Here is a 22,648-nt window from a genome sequence, read left to right on the forward strand (position 1 = left end):
GGGAAGGAAAAAGCAGCTAAAGGAGCAAATGCAGCCAAAGCTTTAACTCTTGTTCAATAACCTCGTTGGTCAGTTATCAAAGTTGTTGTTTAAATCATCTCTTGGGGTTACAGCAGTGGAATTAAAAAAATCAGACAGCTTAAATATTCTTTTAAGATTTACTTTATGTACTGCTGTATTAAAATTTGTCCTCTAGTCAAGGAGCCACTACATATCAAGCATAATATAAATGTGAATTTGAAGTGGGACTCTGTGAGTAAAAAAGTTCAGTTCTATCAGACGTTTATTGAAATATCTCATCATTCAGTGGCCCTCATCAAACAAAAGCTACACTGCTGAGGATCTTCAGGAAACATCCAGAGAGTCTCTGCTTCTGTCTAGTTGTTATGTTCCTCAATAACCTGAGGCTGTTTGATTCTTCCACAACAGTAAAACTTCCTTGGCCCACCAGGCTGCTGGGCTCCGTGCTATTCAGGAGCTGAATGGGGTTTCAGACATTGGTAATTCTCCAAGGTCGGGCCCCAGACACGCCTACACTCTTGGAGGCTTTTCTGCCACAAGAGGCTGGAAGCAAAAATATGGACTAACAAAAGCTTGCAGGGAAAATGGTTCATGTTAAACATAGAAATATTGGTGGTTTATATACAGTTAGACTGAAAGAGAGAGGGGAGAAAACTGTCATCTTCTCATACATGTGGCTCTGTGAATGCAGACAATATGTAGAGACCTAGTATTTTATGTCTACAGTATGGATGAGGTTGTTTTAGAGGTGTATAGAAAATATAAGAGAGGCAACACTTTCACAGACACGACAAAGCTTCTTTTGTGTTTGTTTCCACATAGTGCCATCTGCCTTTCCAGTATGGACATTTCTATATATGCGTGGACTTAACCCTCAGCTCTGTTGCTATTTACTGAGGATCCTCCCTTCGCTGTCCCTCCAATCCTCTGGCTTTCCTGTAAATCCCCGGGGCCTGGCCATTGCTGGTGATTTGTGGTTGGCTAGTGGGCAATTGACACATTGATAAATCCCCTCCAGATGAAGTGCGATCCGTTTGAATCAATAGAGCCTTATCGGCTGACGGCCGTCACGGCTGCGACCATGTCAGTTCACCTCGGGTCCCTCAGAGTCGGCCTGATTTGTAGCATTTGACAACAAACATCGTCACGCCACGTGGTTCGTCAGAGAGTCCACGGGCGTAAATGAAGGCAGGACGTTGTCTGTCAAAGAGCAGCTGCAGAGAGGATGGGAGACAGACAGAGAGAGGGAGGTAGATAAAGAGGGATGGAGAGAAACAAAAGAAAAGGCTGACTGAAAACAAGAGAAATGCAGGGTCATATTTTCATTAGAAATATATCATTTTAAATTTTATAACCTGCTACCAAAGATAGAGTAAAGGCAAAGCCTCTAATGTTTCCTGCAGAAGTCAAAATTCAAACATCCTCAGCCCCAGGAGCCTCAAGTGTGGCTTGTTTGCCTCCAGCCAGAGGATTCATATGGCTTGTGTCCACTGGCCAGGCTTTAGCTGTTCTCCGGCCTGGCTGGCTCTCATCCAGCTTCTCCTCTGTCTTTAGATCCGGGCCAAAACTTGCCGGTCCACAGCTCAGCCAGCCACGTTTTACAACTTGGCGAGACACTGGCCAAAAGCTGCCCAAAAAGCTCCATTTCGAAGGATTAATGGTTACTGATTCTAAATAAACTGTTCCCTGCATGTAATGGAAAGGTTTTGAACAATATTTAGCTTTATTAGCTGCTGCTATTTAATGCATATTTAATTTAGAAACTAGATTATTTGGAGAAGAGCAACATACTGCCAAGTGCCACTTATTTTATTGTGGAGAATGTTGAAACTAAACGTTCATGTGGCATGAAATGTCCTCGTTATTTCAGATTTCTCTGTTGTCTGGGTGGAGAGCTTTTCAACACAGACACAAACTAAACGGTGTCAACAATGGTTAGAGCCGGCTGACACTGCTGTCAACTCTGCTCTTTGTAAAATACATGCTCGTTCTTGGGTGGTGTTTGTAGACTCGAGCCAAATATCAGTAGGCTGCCAAAATGAACTTTGTGAGTTTTAGGAGAACATATTATTCCACAAAACATGTTCAGTCCCGGGAAGAATCTTGTTTTGGAAGGGCACAGAGAAAACTTGGAAATAATAGTCAAACAAAGATATTGAGAACCAGCAGTGAATTTACTGATACACAGAATAAATTGAAAATGAGGTGGAAGTTAACTATCCCTCCTCTTCTGTAAAAACTGTATAAAAGGATTTTAAGGAAGATTGTATTCTGTAAAACAGTGAAGTAGAGGCTGAACTAAAACACTCTTCATTAAAACAGTAAGAGAAGGCTTAATGAATACCAGAGTCTATCAAACACAGAGATGGGAGCCCTCAGGATGACAGCACTTGAAAAATTCATCTCCAACTCTAAATCCAGGCAGTTCATGTCAAATTGGGGATCACACTTTTTTCATGAAATCCTCTAACCTGTTTTAGCTGATGGGAAGGTTCAGCAGAGTCAGTCAGGTGAAACATCGTTTTGTGCAGGGGAACAGGAAACAGAGCGGAGAGATCATTGGTGAACTAAAGGATAAAACTAGTGATACTGCATACTCTTTATAGTCATTAAAAATAGAGATAAATGTATCAAATCAAATGGTTTTGATAGTCATTTTATCAAGGCCTGAAATGATACTTGTACCTAAAAAAATATGAAAAATGAACTGAAAATATTCTTTTTCACATGCACATGCCCAACAGTTACATGGTGAGTATATGCCTAAGTATAAAGTCGACTATATAAAGAAAAATTAACTAAAAGGAAGGGGACTCAGGGGGTTTGTTGTGACTGGGAAGACTGTACAATTGTAAGACTGCATCATCGGCTGCCTCCACACTGCACACTGTATCCCCTTTAACCACTTGATATGCCCATTTTTGCTGCTTTTACCCATTTTTTGGTTATTTTTTGCCACTTTAACTTAATTTTTGGCACTTCTTTTATTTTTGGCGATTTTGAAGATCCACACTGTATTGTCTGTACGCACATTTGGCTGTTTACACTGCTTTTTGTTCAGTGATTTAAAAAAATCTGAAGAATAGGATCAAAAGATCAGATATGTATCTGATTTAGAACCAAATATGAAAGTGGCCTGAACTTGTGCTGTTTGCACTCTCAGAAAAAAATTAATCACTTCTGAGAAAAAAAAATCTGATTTGGGTCACTCAACTGTAATGTGGATGAGCTGATGTAGTTGTGTTTAAGCAGCAATTTGATACATTTAAGTGGAAGCTAATTAAAACTACCGTGTAGTTGGACCAGTTCAATGTGATCCAACACTTTGGAGGTTATAACTTGTTTGAATCTGAAGGCAAAATCAGGATTCAAAAAAGGATGATTGATTTATTTATTTATTTATTTTAATCACATAGGCTTTGTGAAATCATGATAGCCCATGAGTAATTTAGCCTTGGCATTTTCATTTTCATCTCTGATAATCCTTGATGTTTGAACTAGGCATATTATGAGGGAAAATGCACACTAAACATGCCCTAACCATCGGCTGCTAACAAAGCTTACCTGGTTAATTACCAGCAAAACTGACCGTTAATCGCTTGCTAGCAAGAAACTGTTGAGCGCTGTGCTTTATTAATGTAGCATTCCTTCTAGCTTTTATGCGTTTACCTGTAAACGTCTCTTACTTCACAAACTTTTAAAAATAACCCAATATCAGATATGGTTTGAGATACAGCATGTAGAAAATCTGCTCCCTTACCAGGTAATTTTCAAGCTCTGAACACTAAAATATATAACATAAAAGACGAGTTTGTTCAATCTATACCATTTCATTTCCAACCAACGTCACCCCTTCAAAATAAAAGCCCCCGTCATCATAAGCTGCCATGGACCAAAAGGCGACAGTTTAATATAACATTTAAAAAGCATTTTAAAATTCGTATTCGATTTAGTATGCTAGAAAAAATCAAAGTAATTGATATGGTCGGTTTCTGGTGTTTAGTGTTTATAGTTGAAGTTTTACACCTGCTTCTTATAATTCTACGTCACAACAGGTTGAGGGTTAATAATTATTTGTCAAATATATTACACTCAATCACTTACAACTTAGCTTTATTTTCCCCAAGGGGAATTATTTCAGTATAATAAAATCACAAATTGTACAGACAAAACAGGCATAGATTCAGAATTGAACATTAAAATACTTTGATACAGGAAGCAGCAGATCATGCAAAACCATTAGTAAAACTGCCATACATGAGAGAAAAAGTTAACACAACTAGCCTACATCAGCTCATCCACATTGCAGTGACCCAAATCAGATTTTTTTTTCTCACTTTCCTCCTCTGCTGATTCTTAGGTGTTTTTAATTTCTTCCTCCACAGGTTGTTTGAAGGTGTTTTTATCTGAATTGAAGGTCTAAAGATAGAGGGTGTATGCTGTGCTGATTGTTAAGCCCCTTGAGGAAAATTTTGAGCTGTTTTATAGGTCTATATAAATAAAAATGACTCGAGTTGATTGAGAGATGGACTAAAGCTGTGTTTGGTTGGTCTCTTGAGGGGATTTGTTGATAGTCTGAAAAAAATAGGACAATGCCAGCCTTATCCTTTAATGCTGAATACAGATGCTATTCGTCACAAGAGTTATTTTGATATCCGCGCTTGTTACTTTTATTTTGTGTTTTAAAAAGACTCCACTGGAAGTTGCACAGTGTGATGCCTGTAAGCGGTTGTGTTTATGTGTTTGTAGAAAGATTGATGTTCTTATTTGATCACCAAGCCATGAGTTCTTGCCCTCTAATGGCCCTGGATTATAATTTGAACTCAATCTGCACACAGAGTGGCAGCACAGTCAGTGTGTTTCTGTCTGTTTAGTCCTGGTGTGTCACTCTTCTCTGCCTGTCTCTCTGAAATAGATGTATTCATATCAAACAGATCCCACACACATGCTGGCTTTTCACACCTGCTGATTTTCACAATGTGACAGCCAGTCAACACACATACAGACAGATAGACACACGCACATGACAGCTCATGGACTTTATTCCCAGTGGACATCTGGTCAGTGCCACATGCACAGAGAACACCCTGGCATGCATTCATGAATCCATTTGTAGTACTGTGAGGCTGGGTGATGTATTTTAGAATTGTTCTGTCACTTAAACAATTACACTGATTGAGCTAATGGGAGCACTATGATTACTGGTCAATGTTTTCATGCAGCATACAATTTTTTGACCCATCTGTTTTTGGTAAAAACTTGTGACTTTGACACAGTTGGCTTAGTGTAATGGTGCTGTATTTTTTGAAGCAGTTTTTACGAAGGGGAAATGATGAGCAAATATTTTTTATATTAAAAGGCTATAACTGTATCATAGCTGCTGTTGTTGTAAAGAAAACACCAAAGCTTCTCAGATTTAAGGATTTTTTAGAATTTCTTTGTTATCACTCCTGTTGACACAAAGCTAAATTTCCCCACCGTTTATCAAAAATGTTATTCTATAGTGTAAATAATCATTGCTTTGCCTGTTTGCGAAGTGGTTTCTAGTATTAATATTAACATAAATGGAAAGACTTGTCTGAAAACCAAACCCTTTTCAGTATTATTCAGATTTAAAGTACTTTGGACATGTTTATGACTAAATAACTAATACTGATGACATGCTGCTCCTACCGATCATTTTCCTATGACAGAACAGAAACACCCAGGCTAGAGGAAGGTATTGAAAAGTTCATGCTAAGATTGTTTTTCTATGTGTCATATAAGCAAAGATGTACTTAATACAAACCAACAACAAACCTTCACTTCAATGCTGATTCATATTTATGTTATTGTCCAACAATTTACTTCTTGTAAGATTAAGACGTTCTGTTTGACTTTTAAACAAAAGGATCCCGTCTTTACTTAAATGGTCCATCCCTGTGGGGTTTGTTGGTTTGGGGGATTCTCTCATCTAAATATTTTTTTTGTCAGTTAAACCGAAATTTTAATTTAGATTTCCAAGTCATTTTGAATGTATGAAAACACATTTTAGAACACTTTCACAATTCAGCACACTTTATTGAAAATTGCCAGCCAGTATTCAATGCTTAATTGGGTTGCTGAGTGTATGTAGTGACATTTGTGCATACTTTCCACATAGTCGGTCTGTAATACACTGTCTCCACCACATGCTGGGAGGTAAACATTCCTTTTCAGTCTATGACTTTAAACACTATGCACTGCGTTCTGTCTCCAACATGTTGTAGAAGCGCCACTCCGCTCTGAGACAAACCAAGTCTTTTTACACAAAGCAGCTGGCACCACACATCAATATAAAGAGGGTAGGTTGACATAAACAGGAAGTTAGATGGGAGAATGTACAGAGCATCTGGTCAGTTTGAAAATAACACACCCATATGTGTTTGTCCCATCGCTTTATGAGCATTACGTCAAAGCACAATGCAAATGAATAGCAGATTAACCTCAGACAGGCAAAGTAACATGCTGTTTGTATCTTCTCTATATTTTCATGTGAACTTGTGATCTTATGGTCTAGCTGTTCTTGGCTGTGCTGCACTTGGTTTTCACAAGGACCTTGTGGAAATTGCTATTTGGGATATATTGCACCAAATAGAGCTGGGCAATTAATTGAAAAATAATCGAAATCAACATTTAGAGCCTCCAACTGACGTGATCCTGCCCTGTCAATTATTTCAAAATTTTTCCCCTTTTCTTGGAAAAATTTGACTTTTTACGAAAAACATTTTCATTTCAGCTGATGTGTTTTGATTTCAAATGTTTTAATAAATAACCATAAATTGTTAATCTGTGCCTGTTCCTTTCAGTTGTTTGTTTTAAAATTTTACAGATATTTACAGAAGAAACTGAGTCGGAGGTTGGGGGTGGTATAATCCTTAATGAATCATAATCGAGGTAAAAAGTTCAATTAATCGTGATTTTGATTTTTACCATAAACGCCCAGCCCTAGCACCAAGAACAAAAAGCTTTGCTCTTTCAGGTAATTTAGTGCACAAATATCTTTAAACAATCAATCTTTATCTTTCTATGTGGAAAAAAAATGTAATGTTTAGAAACACATCATAAAAGCTAAGTCTACACTGTTTACTCTTTTCCCCTCAGCTCAGGTGCATATTTTGCCACCTGACATACCTCCCCACTAACTCATGATCACCTATTGATTGACCAGCTGAATGAAGGTCTAGCTTTAAGTCCTCTTGGCTCCCATCTTTTCCGCTTTGTATCAGACTCACTGTGTTTGAGACACGTTGACCTGTGGGGCACTCCGGTCGGTGCTTATTGGTCTTGACACTACTCGATGGTGACAACGCTAATTGTCAACATCTGCAAAGTGCTTTCCATCCCTCAGCCCTGCTCTGAATGAAATGTAGCAATCTGTCATAGCATGTCATGGGAAATTAGCATCAGTCAGACGTCAGTGGGTGGAGGGATGAGGGCAGGGGGGAGTGAGGGCTATCCCGCGAACATTATCCTGGGATTTTGGAAGGAGGGGGTGGAGCGAGGGGCTTGTAGAGGAGTCATTTGAGGGCAGAAAAAGTTACATGTATGATCCCTCGCTGGAGAATTCTCCTTGCTGTTAGAGGATGTCTTATTCTGCTTTTGCTTTTCTAAACATGTATCACTTCTTCTACAACTACTGATACTATTTTTATTATAACCCCTATCTATTACACTGTTAAAACAATCACTACCACAAAACTTTAGTAATGTAGGTATAGCGACAGTCAATATTAATACTTACCTTTAACTTAAAATTTACTACAACCATGGGTACTTGCTCAACTATTTTACATCTCCTTGGAATGATGCTATCCTTTTTGTATTAAATTACCCAACAAATACCACAACAGTTGCATAACTGTCACTTTAATCAGCTTTAGTGCTCACGCTATTCGTCTTTGCTGTTCTTATTATGGTTACACTCCCATAACTGCTGCAACTGCTCTACTAATAATGCTATGAAAATTATTGTCACACTTTATTTCTACTGACAATACTATTGCATCTTCTCTACAGAGCAGTCATATGTATAAATGTTGCACATTTGTCTTTTTTGGTAGGCAAATTTGCATTTAATAATAAAAAAAGAGTTAATATTGTTACAAAATTATGTAACTTCACCAGCATTCCTACCACACTAAAAGAGAAAATGACACTAGTAATAATTGCTATGGTTATGGTGATGGATACGTTTTAAATTAAAAAGGTAAAGGTGCATCTACCTGCTGTGTAGTCAAAGCAGCAGTGAATTATAAAGGTGTCGGACCTCAGCTTGTAATTCCCTCTTGTTGGAGCCTCAGGCAGGGCTCTCCTGAAGTCCAGGCTTAGGAAAAGTAAAGGCTGTTACCAGGCTCCGGCTTTACATCCACCTGTATTGGAGGCTTAGACCTGCAGCTAGAGGATTGAGATCACTGTTTGAAACCTGATTTATGGACTCATGTTTATATGCTTTTTTTATTTCCTTCTGTAGCCGTTAGCCTTTTGTTCTTATCCCCCCGTTCTTATTGTGATGTCTTTTTTAGGGCCCTGTCATAACTTTTACAACTCTCATGTATTTGACTGTTTCATGGTTTGTACTTCATTGTTGAAGCCCTTTCTGAACAGAGTTTGATAGCAGCCATTTGAATAAAGCTCATAAAATTCATTTTAATGAAAGGGCAACAACAAACCAATCTACAATAAAGGGAATACTTGCCCTGCACTGCTGACTTCATATATCAAAAAAACAATGTTCTTTTTTATCTTGTCTCATGGAGAAGCCTGCATGGTCACAATATCTTTGTCTTATCAGAATGAATCAATATTGAATTTATGTAAACAAATGCAACGGCACAGGAGTACAAACCTGGGTGAAGGAAATTCACTGGGTTATTAAATAATAGAAGAAAATTGAAAGTTTCATTCCAAACTGAAATAACCCATGGTGCTTTTCAAGGACAAAGAGATACCTGTTTTTACATATCGTATGCTATTTTGTGCTTAAGATTTAAAAGAACTAGAGCTAATTATTCTTTGGAAATTGTCTACAAATGATTAATTTTGTCTCATTGTTTTGTTCTTCAACAGGAAAGCGACAGTTTGTGGTGGGATGCTTTTGCTACAGAGTTTTTTGAGGAGGATGCCACTCTCACACTCTCCTTCTGCCTGGAAGATGGACCAAAGAGATACAGTAAGCACCAATCAAGAAGTTTTTACATTGTCTACACCTGTCATGTTGTTTAGGGCTGAACGATTTGCGAAAATAATCTAATCTTAAGTTTTTTTCGACAAATTCAAGCAATAAATAATTCCATGAATAAAACCATGTGCATTGAAATCAATGAAATTATTTCAGAAGCAATTAATCCACAGAAGCATAAATCTGAATATAGGGGTGCAACAAGCTTTAAGCTATAAAGGAGGCAGCTGGGGTGGAGGAGGTGAAGCTAACTACCAGCTGATCTCAGCTGGGGTATGACCTTAGTGAAGTAACTCTAGGCTTCATCAGTTATATTTAGAATGAGCTTACTATTTTTGCTCATATTGCAAATGTGATGTCATTTGCTTTGTTTAAGGACATTAGAATTTTATGTCACTCATTTTGATTAAGAAAAACATACATAAAATACGGAAAGGAGGATTTTTGTAAACACAAAAAATGGCACTTGAATGATTGCATAATGTGCATAAAATCTCTGCTGCTGCTGCTGCAAAATGATTTTTTAAACTGGTATTTTGACACGTTTCAAGTTAAAGAAATATTGCAACTTCTGCAATTTATAAATTGCAGCAGGTCATGTTGAGATTTAAACTAATTTGCGATTAATTGCCCAGCCCTATTGTTGTTACTTTTGGGATAAATCCGTAAACAAATTTGAATCTGTGAATTTTTTTTTTTTTTTGGAAGCGGTCAGTCTTATACATGAAAGAAACTGTCTTTTCTGTTTTGATGTTGCTCATGTTTTGTTTAAAATGAAAAGAAAAGAAAAACCCCACACTCGTGGTTTTGTATTCAGAGGATTACTATCAGCATAGCCATCGCCCTTTCTTTTCTTTCACTCTATTCATATTGTGCTACCCTCCAAAACACATCATGTGTTCTGATGTGCAATTTTTAGTTATTTTCTGTATTATAATTTAATGTTAATGAATTTCTGCTAGAGCTGCACAATGAATCAGAATTCTATTGTTGTTATAATATGGGGATTTGCTGTAAACACATCACAATGGTCTAAATTTATCGAAGTAAATAAGAAAAATTATTTCATGCAAACAAGCAATGCTTTGTCAGTCAGCATGTGTACATGCCCTCTATTTTTATGCCAGTCAAATTACCTTTAGAGATCTTCAGAGAAACTTTAGTGTAAAAACTCTAAATCTAAATTCACAATAAATATTTTGTGATATATAAATTTATTTTGATTCTGTAGTATTAGTCATCACACTTCATATCTTTATGACAGTACAGATCTCCTCATCATGCAGACAGAAGAACATCCAAAGCATGCATTACTATTTAAATTTCAAATGCTTATTGCCTGTATCGAAGCCTATAGAAACGCACAACATTTACTTGGAAAAAGCTCCTTTTTATTTCTTTTTTAGAAAGAAAACATATCATACTGCCCTTTTTTCCCCCAATATCCTCCAACCCTATTTCCTGCATTTTCTTTGTTTTGAAAGGTTTTTAAGTCTGATAACCTGTTACCTGTTACCAAGTCTGTTAGTGTTATGTTGATGGTGTTAAGTGAGATCAGTGTCTGCAGCAACACTAAGAGACTTTAGGGAACAAAGAGCCTTGATTTAAAACACATCTATCTGTTTATTCAATCCACTGGATAGACTTTATGATTTTTTTTAGGAAAAATATTTTTGGGGGCATTTTCCCTTTTCTTCAACCAGCATTGTCTAAGTTTCACTTAAATTATTGATCCCTGTATTCCCAAAAATACCTCTCAACACCTCTAAGGATAGATATGTTAACCTGAAAGAAAAAAATAAATCTGAATCCATGAGTCAAACATTACTACATTTCATTCTAGTGCTTCTCAGAGAGAAAATGGGTATCTTCCAACAATAGATTTTCTCTCTATGCAAGATTACAACAATAGTGAAACAGCACACATTACTATGGTTAAGGTCTTTTTGAAAATTCCATCACAGACCTCTGTTGTGGGCAGAGCTTTTCAAATAAAGAAGGGAAAGTAAACCACAGTCTGGGAAATGGGCAAAGTATTGTGTATATCTGCGCTGAGACACTTAACAAAACATCTGCTTTTGTAAAAGTCATACTGGTGGTGCTTTATGTGTGTTTCTATCTTGGCACGTCTTTCAAAGAAAAGTGTGAGGAACCTGACACCAGATTTGTGCTGTAGGGCCTTACTTTTAATAAAGATGAGACGTCAGAGCATCCTGGGTTTCTAGATGTGACAGTTGTGTGCTTATTGTTCTCTCAGACCATGATGAGGCAAGTTTGAGTGCTTTGAGGCTGGAATGGACACAAAATTCCTTTAATTGATTTGTCAGAAAGGGGAGAGTGAATGTGTTTTAATATTTAGCTCCCTTGGGATGCTTGTTTAGCTCATTTGGTGGAGCAGGCGCCCCATGTATAGAGGCTGTGGTACTTGTTGCACTCATTGCATGTTTCCTGATCCTGACTGTGTTTGGTGCATGTCACCCCCATTCTCTCGCTCTTTATGATTTCCCCAAATGAATGCATGTATGTTGACATAGAGGTCATGAATCGGTAAATCCATAGATAGAGACAGCATAAAACAAACAGTAAAGCTCTATTAAAGAAACTTCTCATTACAGTGCACCAAAGTTTACAACTGTTTGGTTTCAAATGTGGTGTTATTTGAAGTTAGCATCCAGCAGATTAAATCTAAACCATTCCAACAAACACTAGACAAAATGTTGAAGTTAAAAAGGTTTGCATGCATTGGAAGCTTATTTTTCACCCAGGGCCAGGCTAGTGGTTTCCTGCTTTTACATCATGTGATCTACTTCTTGGCTCATCCTACATGCTTAAACCACAGTATCAGTAATTTCATCTAAACTGATTTCAAGTTGGGCTTCATGGTGGTGCAAGTGTTTATGTCGTAACCTCAGAGCAGAGATAAACTTTATCTATATTTTACATAAAAGGGATAAAGATAAGTTTACATGTTTTAAAAACCTTTGACAGTTAACTGTGTCTGGCGTTGCTGCTGCAGGATGCAGCACAAAGGATTATTCGATCAATTTTATATTTTCTCATCACTGATCTACACTCAGAAAATTTAAAGTGCTTTTAAACTTACTTTGTCTTGAACTGACATTGCAGCCACTGGTGCACATTTAACAGTTTGACTCAAGAAGACCATACCATGGCGCCAGCCATGCCAGGGTGCACGAGGATATATACAGCTGTAAGCACACTTTTGCCAAATTTGCCCAACATCATTAACATGAGTTCTGTCATCACTTTTAAAACATCTTCACACACAGGCAGTGGTGCTGTGGGTGCAAATGGAAACGCACTCTCTAGGCATTTATTATAAAAGTGTGCTCATTATGCAGCGCTGTCTTCATGACGGTAATTAAAGCAATACTGTGTTTTTTGATAACCCAGGATAAGGTATTACTGTATTATTCCATTCTTAGTACAAAGCGCTTGATGGCAGAGTGTGAAGTTTACCCTAGTAATACAACAGGGTTTCTATGTTACTCATGTTAAGTTTCTGACTGATATTGACATGCAGCCAACAGCTAATAGATGTGTGACAGATGCAGTGAGTTGAAGAAGGAAAGTTGAGGCAGGGAGGGAAGGAGAGGAGCAAAGTTGAGGAAAAAAGTAAGAAGCATCACTTTACAAGCCGTCTCTGTGTGTCAATCTGCATTATGCACTAATTGAATACTGTATTCTTCTCACTGTGACTCCGTACAGGTATTAAGCAGTGGCATGAGGTCTTGTCACACTCACACAAGTCAATATAATGAAAGACAGTGATTTTGAAAAATAACTTAAATTTGATATGGATTTTTGCATTTAAGGGATCAATCATTTTTATGTTGTTCTCATTTTAAGAAAGAAAAGCATACACACAAAAAAGAAAAGTAGGATTTTTGCAAACTATTTGAAAAAAATGGACCCTTTAATGTTCGTATGGTAAGGCATAATATATCTGCTTTGAAAAGGTATTAAATTGGCATTTTGGTACGCATTGAAGGTCAAAGAAATATTGCACCTTCTGTGATTTGAAAACTGCCTTGGGCCATATTTCGGTTTAATCTGAATTTTGAGTAATTGCCCATCCTTACTATAGTTACAGTTTGTTGTCAGTGTTGTTTTAAATGCAGCAGGTTTCTGGGTTTTAAGAAATGATTCCAAAACTTAAGTCAGTTTACTGATCTATAGTTAGAAACACCTGGACTGTAGGTACAGTATCTTATCAATCAGTCAATCAGCCACAGTATGTGGTCTTCAGCAGAAAATGACAGCAGAGGCTGTTATTGAGTTTGAGGTATTGTTCCTTTCATCTCATCTGCATAGGTTCATGTTTTGATATCTGAAACATATTGAATATCACAAAGACATAGATAAGGACATGGTGCTCTGAAATGAGCAGATGTAGAGTAGAGTCGGCTGTGTTTGTGAGTACGTGTGTGTGCGCGCGCGATTCAGCTCAGTCATGGAGGAGGAATAGAGAGAGAGGAGAGAGAGAGGGAGTGGAGGATTGTTGTGAGCCGGGCCCTGGTTTGCTTTTCAAATGTAAAAATAAAAATCCCCAGTGGTGTAGAGACGGTAACCCTGTTCCCTCGGGAACGGGCGGCTTAACACCATGGCAATGATGACTCACCGTCAGTCGCAAGCCTTCCTCAATTCACATTCAGGTGCACTAAGTTACACACATGCACCGACACACATGCACACACAGACATTATCCAGAAAAAAACCCAAAACATCTTACTCTTGTACCTGCACCTAAGGACTGTCCTGAGAAGAAAAACTGAGGACACTGTCTGAAAGTGTTGGTGTGGTCTGTCGGTGCTTTGTATTTGCAGCATTAAATATAGAAAACAACAGTACAAAGCATTCGGTAAGTGATTGTCATTGAGCTGTTTCCCTCTCAGCTCAGTGCTCAGTAATGTCATTAATTTTAGCTGCCGAACAACTCACAATAATTCTGCAGGTAGGAGGGCTTCAGTGTCCTCCTCAAGGTTACTTAAAAGTTTGAGGGTAAAATGAGTTAGTGAACTTTTCACAAATGGTGATGACACTGAGTCACAAAGAGTCCACTGCAGATGTCTGGCTCTAGTTTTCCATGTTAACATGTTTTTGCTGTTTGGTTTTCTTCAAAAGACCAGCTGGCCCCATTTCAAAAGTATGAATAGCAAAAAATTTAAGTAATAGTTGGTTTAAATAAATATTTTCTGTTGAATTAGGCATGGGTACCAAATTCTGTACTTTTATTGGTACTGACTGAATTCTGCCTGTACTACTGGGTATTGATTCACATAAAGTCAAACAGTACCATATTTTGTTACCTAAATGCATCCTCACAACTGTGAGTGAGTGGAAGACAAGGCAATTTTCCATGCTGGATGTGAAAGAAGCATTGCATGCACAAGAGCATAATGACAAAGCAAGCACAACTGATAGAAAGATGCTGAAGGTATGGCTCCACTTTTCAAAATGCAGATGATGCTGCAGTATTTGTGACGCAAAGTGCAAGGCTTGCCATGGCAATACTTCTAATCTAAGGAAGCAGTCTGATGATGATTCAGAACTGCGCTTGCTGCTTCTGCCCGTTGCTTGTTTCTCTCTTGCTCGCTCGCCCCCTTCCTCTCTTTCCCCTTCTCTTGCATCGAAACCTCACTTCAAACAGGCTTTGATTTGCCCGTTTATCACGTAGATATTGATGATGAAAATATACCAGATAAAGGCATACGTTTGCTCTCTCAGCCACCTAACAGAGAATGAATTAAGCTCAAACACTGATTTTTTTAAATAATCTAATTAACATTTATTATGGCATATACACACACACAAAAATACTGTTGCACCGGTACAGTTTTTCTGGTACCAGGCATTGGTACTGTACCGATTCAAATGTGAAAGATACCCATCCCTACCTGAATTATGTCAACACGAGCACAACAGCCCTCAAAAGAGTTTACAAAAAAGTGGAGAGTTTTGAAAAAATGGAGGGTGTTTTGTTTTTGATTATTTGGCTGATCAAATTAATGATATATCTTAAAGTTGAGATGGTTGGTCACACCAGTATATATGATATAGTTGGAAGACACCCCAAAACAGACTGCTGTTATTGTTCAGCTGTGTAGCTGCTTTAGTAACATCTGTTACCGTGCTGAGTTTGCATTCCCTTTTACTGTGCAGTAGCTGAGCTCCTAGCCTGCAGTGATAGCTGTGAAGTACAGACTTACTGTTCATGATTCTTGCTTTCCACCTCTACTGGTCACTTGTTTTCTTTCAGTGAGGAGTTAAAACAACCAAATCAGCACTCCACGAAGTTTATTTACTTACCAGGTTATACTCCTGTTTTCTTTAAATGCAGCATTATGACCTATTGAGAGAAACATGCTGACCACGGTCCTGGTCTATGTCTTAATGTTATTCAGCACTCTTTTAGGCAGTGAGGTTGCTTGCAATACACAATTAATGAGGCTGAATTTTCAGTTGAGTGAGGTCCCTTTCACTGTGGGTAATGGGGGCAGCTGCACTTGTGGTCATAATGTCCATGTCTAAGCATTACGTTCAAGTATATTGGTTGTAACTGCATTCAGAATCCCAGTAACTTTTTAGATGAAAAAGAAATAAAATGTGTTACATACACTGGATTTTTGAGTAATTAGTCCAGAAATAAATACAAGTGCAAAAACAGAGCTTTTTAAACCAGAATGTTTTTTGTTGTTTGTGTTATTATAACCTTGTAGATAACTAAGATAACCAGCTAATACTCTTAAAGATAGTTGTTTCTTTAGAGCTGTTGCATGCAATCTTATTGCACGTGATATAGGGATGCACGATATTAGATAGATAGATAGATAGATAGATAGATAGATAGATAGATAGATAGATCGATCAATAGATTGATAGATCGATAGATAGATAGATAGATAGATAGATAGATAGATAGATAGATAGATAGATAGATAGATAGATAGATAGATCGATAGATAGATTTTATTTTAGACTCAGGGTCCATACAAACAAATGCTTAATATTATCGGCCAGAGATTGATATTAACAGATATTAGCAAAAAAAAAAAAAAAAAAAAAAGCAAAATATTGGTATCGGTAGATATCAAAATTTTTGCCGATATTTACCTCCACCAAGAAGGTTATGTGATCAGCAGGGTTTGTTAGTTTGTCAGTTTGTCGTTAGCAGCATAACTCAAGAAGTTATGGACAATTTTGATGAAATTTTCAAGAAATGTTAGAAATGGCATAAGGAAGAACTGATTAGATTTTGGGAGTGATCCGGATCCCTGTCTGGATCCAGGAGTTTTATAAAGGATTCTGTATTTTGGGAGATAGGGCTAATGGTGGAGGTATGCGCTCTCTGAGTGCTTTTCTGGTTACATCTGATATTTTGGCTTTGCATATTAGCATATATCAAATGTCAAATTTGGCCATATATACTAATAAATAGTGGAGTTTTAGGCTGGGCCAACAGACCTATGTAAGTTGAGATCTTTTTCTTTATTCATTTTCATTATTTAAACTTTAAAGTGTGTTTTAAGAAAAAAAAAAGTTCGCTTCTTTTTTCATCCATAAGCCTAAAATTGTATTCAAAGGACTGAAGTTTTAGTTATGTAAAACATATTTAAATATCTATAATGGCTAAAATGAATCTGTAAATATCGGCATATCGGATATCGCCAAAAAATCCAATTTCGTGCATCCCTAATGTGAAAGTTCAAAGTGCTTATTACACTGCCATTTATGCCTCAATGAGTACATCATTTGTGGTCTTTAAATAAAGAGGTCTTGTTAGTTTTGTTAGCACTTTTTTATTTCTGTGCAGTAAAATCTGATAATCTAAGATACCAGCCACTAAGTCTGATCTTACATGTAAGTTGCAATGACTGGTTTATAATTCTTTGACTATGTGAATGCAAAATAAGAGGCATGTAAAGGAAGAATGCATACATACTGTATATACTAACACGTTGCTCAGCATGCTAAGAGTGTTAGACAGCTGCAGAACTGTATTTCAATATTGTATTTTTTTGTTTTCAAAAAACATAGCTGTTTCATCCACTTTGGTCTGAAGCCTTAAACCATCTTTTCTATCAAACAGAATCATTCTTGTGGCACAGGAATATCTGTCAGTTTGTTATCAGGGGGCTTTGGACTCCTGCTTTCTTTGTTTTTGATTTTACTGTTTACAGTCCAAGACTTTGAGTCCACTCTGCTGCTTCACTCATTGTAAGTCATTTTGTACAAGACCCCCAGCTATCTGCTGTACATACAAAATGTAAATTTGCCAATCAGTGGCCTTACTCTACAATAACCTTTGTTTGCAGCTGTGCAAATAGCAAAGATGTACATTGTTATTGTCCTGCAGATCTGATGTTAGGGAGTAGGTGGAGAGTGGTTACTAGTGGTAAAAAGGGGAGTCCATACATTGTAGATGAGGCACAGCAATACAAAAGGTCGCTTTCAGTAAGACAAGCTTTTTCAGAGTTATATTCAGTAGGATGAAATGTTTAAATCAAAGGCTCGAGTTCTGTATTTGAATCCCAAAAACTGAGTTTTCATTGTGTGTCTTAATGATTGAATATACTAAGCAAATAGAAAGTTGTGGTTGTTCATTAGAACACTGCAATTGTATTAAAAAGCATTTGCTAGTAGTAATATTTATAGCTATTCGGGGGGGGGGGGGGGGTGTAACTTATTCTTCTTCAAACAACACTTAAGAATGCATCATTTTACTAAGATGCTGTGTAGTGTATGGAGGTGTAGGTATAAGAATTCCAATCCTTTTTGAGTTATATGTTTTTGAGCCATACAGCTGTTTATGCCATAATTACAAGGAAACAAATCACTTCACTCCAGTCCGACGTGCTCTAATTTCATAATGTTCAGCGGAGGAAAAATTAGAAAAGCCAATTTACCTAATCTGTTTTTCTCATTGCATGGACCTGTGTTTAGGTGTTTTGTAACTTGTCTCCAGCTGGTGTTTATTATGGCTTCTCAGAGGAAATAGATCATATTGGAAATGCCTCTGTGTTAATTGTTGGAGGACTAACGCTAATGCATTCATGCCCTCAGTAAGCTCTCTCATCCTTCGACGCTGGGTTTTCTTTCCTCCAATTTAATATTTTTAAAACAGCTCTTGCTATTACCAAGGCCTGATTAATTAAGTGATAAAAAAATGATTTGTCAGCATGGGGAACAATTTGTCGATTATTATGATGGAATGGTCAATGTAGTCACTTATCAAGAAACTGTATGACATTTGCTGCTTCTTATGATTTGAGGATGTGGTGCTCATGGCTGTAAATTTTCTTTTGGGCCAGTGACAATAACTCACTTCAAGTTTGAAGAATTAGAACTATTTTAAAAAAGGTTTGCACAAGTATCCCAGCAGTAATTTTTGATAAAAGGAAAGCAGCATTTTTAAAAGTCTCATTTTATAAGTTTATGATTATTGCAGAAGTATAGACTTTAAGCATAAAGAATGCAAGTTACATTTTAGAATAACAGCCACTAATTAGGATGTAGACTTGGCTGAACATGTATTGAATCTGTCACTGCACTGAGACTTCAGACTGATTGACTGTTTTTCTTACAGTGTATTTTTCTGCAGTAATGGTTAGTTGAAGAAAGAAATTACTCTTGTTTTGAACATTGATAAATCCTTCTAAAGGAGCCTGCTGATTGCGTATCATGTAATACAGAAACAGTTAGTAGATTAAGTTATTAGTCACCAGTAAAAAATGTTTCAGTGCATCAAGAATGTATTTAATCAATCATTTAGAATACCGGGATTACCTGCCTTTAAAAAACAAAACAGTATTTTTTGGTAGTTTATATTTACAATCATAAAACCTGAATGTTTTTTAAGGGTTTTGCACAGTTGGTTGGGAGAAAACACAACTTCACAGCTCATGCTGGGCATTTTTTTAAGCTACCGTGTTTGGTATCTGGATGCTCCAGCTCATTTAACCCTCAGGCATCAATAGGGAAATTTTTGTCCATTTGGGCAAATTTTTCCTCTTTCTCTGCTCACCATTTTGGCTATGTCAGTGCATTTGGTCTCATTTTGTGCAACAAATTTTCTTTTTAGGCAAATTATTGAATTCAAATTTCATTTGCTCTAATAGGTCTGGGGAACACTGTGATACAAATTTGCTACCCTTTAAAGCCATTAAGGACCAAAATGTCCACTTCCCAAAAACTGCCATAAAATCTTACCAGATTAATATTTATTTTTTTGCATAAATTTCTTAAACAACTTCTGTTGTGCTCAAAACTACCAAACATTCAATCATTTTTAGGATTTTAAGCATTTAAATGCCAGTTTGATTACTTAAAGTCAATGTTGTTTTTCATGAAAAAAAGCAAAAAAAGCAAAAAAAAAAAAAAAAAAGTGATATCTTCCTCAAACCAAATGTTGGATAGCTGGGTCATTCTTTCTAAATCCAGCGTGAATATGTCCATGATTTGCCAAAATATTGACTAAGCATTATTAGTTTTTGTGTAGCGTCCAATTTAAAATTTACTACCCTTTCGAGTCATTAAGGACAAAAATGTCCATTCAAAAAATGGCAAAAAAAACCCTTTTTATACATTAATATTTTTTTCTACTTTGTTTTGATTAGAACTGAAGTTGGTCAAAAGATCTGACCAAAAAAAAAAAAAAAGCTGAAAAATTTGTTAATGTATACTATTTTTATGGCCTTTTTTTGAAAATGGATGTTATTGTCCTTAATGACTCGAAAGGGTAGTAAATTTTAAATTGGAAACTAAACAAAAACTAAAAATACATCAAAGTCAATATTTTGGCAAATCATGGACATATCCAAACTGGATTTAAAAAGAATGACCCAGCCATAGAACATTTAGTTTAAGGAAGATACCACATTTTTTCACTTTTTTCATTAAAAAAAACAAAACAAAACAAAAAAAACCATTGACTTTAAGTAATCAAACTGGCATTTAAATGGTTAAAATCCTCAAAATGATTGAATGTTTGGTAGTTTTTGAGCACAGCTGAAGTTTTTAAGAGATTTATGCAAAAAAAGCAGAAAAAAAAATTAATCTGTTCAGTTTTTATGGCAGTTTTTTGGAAGTGGACATTTTGGTCCTTAATGGCTTTAAAGGGTAGCAAATTAAAGTGATACCTGAGGGTTAAGCTATTTTTTCTTGCTCCCATACATAAGATAGTTTCTAAATAATGGTAGTGTTTTACTTGCCCTCTCATTGCAAGTCTTTTCGAAGGGTCAGCGTCCCATTTTTCTGATTTTCTGAAATTTTTGTGTGTGTTTCTTTGAATTACACTATTTACCAAAAACATCCAGTAAATTGAAATTGATCAACAAAATATAATCCAAAGGTAAAAGATTATTAGTCCCCACCTTTTTTCCAGGTACAAGGCTTTTTATTTGCAGCAGTAGCAAGTATATTTTGTTCGAGCTGACTACAGACTGAGATAGACACCTTGAAATGACCGTGCTGAGATTTGACAGTCTTAAGAGCTAGAGTGTGATGTTGCAGTTAAAATCCCTGTGTCATTAATGAAAAGCAAACTTCACCAGATCGTCTTTTGTGTCTAATTGTAATCTACATGTATCGCTAACAATAACCAGAGTATCAGAAGACAACATAAGCTGCTTATCCAGACAGATTGCATTATTTCTTGCCTCGCCTTGTTCTTGCAAAGATCTGAGGAGCACTAAATATGAGCAGTGAGAATTTGAAGTCTCCAATATGTCATAATATTTAATAGCGTCTTTGGAAATAAAACTTATTAAAGCTTGGTATTACTATGGCCCTGTTGCTTTGATAAGAGTTTATATTTTTTATGTGTACTTCGTCTTTGGAGAGTGAGAGTTTTGTTGCCTGTTTGTGTTCCCCTGTAAAGATGTAAAAAGAATTCTTCATCATTGCAGGCCAATTATTGTTTTCTGTACCGAATATTCAGGAACTCTGTCTAATTATACCCCCAATTGCCGTGGCCTTAACATTCGCCCCAGTACCTTGTCTGGCTCTGCAATCTTTGAGGCATCTGATGAAAGCTGCTCTCCATGATGCAATCAAAGAGCAAGGCTCGTTTTAGAAGTAGTTCAAACAAGAGAGGGAAAACTCTGCATGTTTAGTGGGCTGATTCAGGGCAAACTGTGAAAGTGATTCACAACACATTTACAATTCATCTAGTTATTCTTGCATTGCAGCACGCAATAATTGCAGCAATAAAATGACCGCAGCTAATAATCTTTAAGCAAGCATGAGGACCTAATGAGGATGAAAACACAGAGAAACAGCTTTAATATGAGTGAAGGCATATACCACACTACCTCTGCCATGATCTCAGTCTGCAAAGTTTAAATCAGTAAACACATTATATCCAGCTGGGAATGTGATGATTCTTGTCAGTTTTGGCAAACCTTGTGAATTTCAGCATTTTAAGCTAGCCAATTTATAGAAAATACCAATTACATTACATTGTATTGAAGATATTTGTCTTATTAAGTAAAACATAGTCTATTTAGCAGTGCCCTCTACAGTGTCCTTTTTCTGAAAGGCAAAATACTCTAGTGTCAGATCATTTCTATTCAAGTGGTTTAATTCCATACATGTATAAATTACACACAAATGAAACTTAAAGGTAGATTTCTTGAGGTTTCATGTAGGGCTGGGCGATATATCAAGTATAATCGATGTAGCCCGGCTTTTGCCACCCTCGATGTATAAAATGACTATATCATAAATATCCGAGTGTAAATTATATGGAAGTTCTGAGCCGTCAGCGTGCATTTCTCGCTGGAGTTTCGCTTCTCCCATTGTCCCTGAACGCATCTCTCACTGCAGCGAGCTCACTCTCTCTCCTCCACCAATCCAGAAATGTCCTCTGCACATGCACATCAGCAGCAAGAAGCAAGGGAGAGGAAGGTAAACACAGCAGCATGGTTGGTTAGCGGGGAGTTAGCTGACTTTAGAGACAGAAACAGCGCTGGATCTGCAGTCGTTCAACTTTGAAAAGGAAGAAGTGGAACTCACGCAGTATTTGTTAAAATACGCTGCAAGATGACTCCGAGATAACAGCGGCAGTAACACAACACGTTGCTAAGCCCAGTGTTGTTGAAAAGACACTTAACCCAGAATATGAGATTTGCCTGGGCGTAAGCATTTTGCTGAAAACTCCCTGCCAGAGTCGTGCAGGTCAGAGAGAAGATGGCCCAGCAACGGACAAATGTGATCCACTTCTCCTCAACTACAGAGACTTATCTCAAAATGTTCCCGCCTCCAGACAAGCTTTTTCCACCATGATCACACAGGAGAGTTTCTTGAATAAGGTCTAAAGATGCTGTCATGTTACGAACTTGTCAGAAACTGGTCCAGCGTTTATCAGCACAGATAACGGACTAATATAATCACAGCTGTGAGCCTGAA

At 37.0% G+C, this 22,648-nt stretch overlaps 1 protein-coding gene across 5 annotated transcripts in view; it reads left to right on the forward strand.

The window, feature by feature from the left end:
• ldb2a (LIM domain binding 2a) overlaps positions 1 to 22,648 on the forward strand; it is a 161,232-nt gene that overhangs the window by 34,477 nt on the left and 104,107 nt on the right. For all 5 annotated transcript variants that reach the window (XM_041797585.1, XM_041797587.1, XM_041797586.1 and 2 more), the window contains exon 2: positions 9,109 to 9,211. In XM_041797585.1, the coding sequence (XP_041653519.1) occupies positions 9,109 to 9,211 (103 nt within the window). The remainder of the gene's footprint in view (positions 1 to 9,108; positions 9,212 to 22,648) is intronic.

Source organism: Cheilinus undulatus, linkage group 10, assembly GCF_018320785.1.
Source record: "Cheilinus undulatus linkage group 10, ASM1832078v1, whole genome shotgun sequence".
Classification (NCBI taxonomy): Eukaryota; Metazoa; Chordata; class Actinopteri; order Labriformes; family Labridae; genus Cheilinus; species Cheilinus undulatus.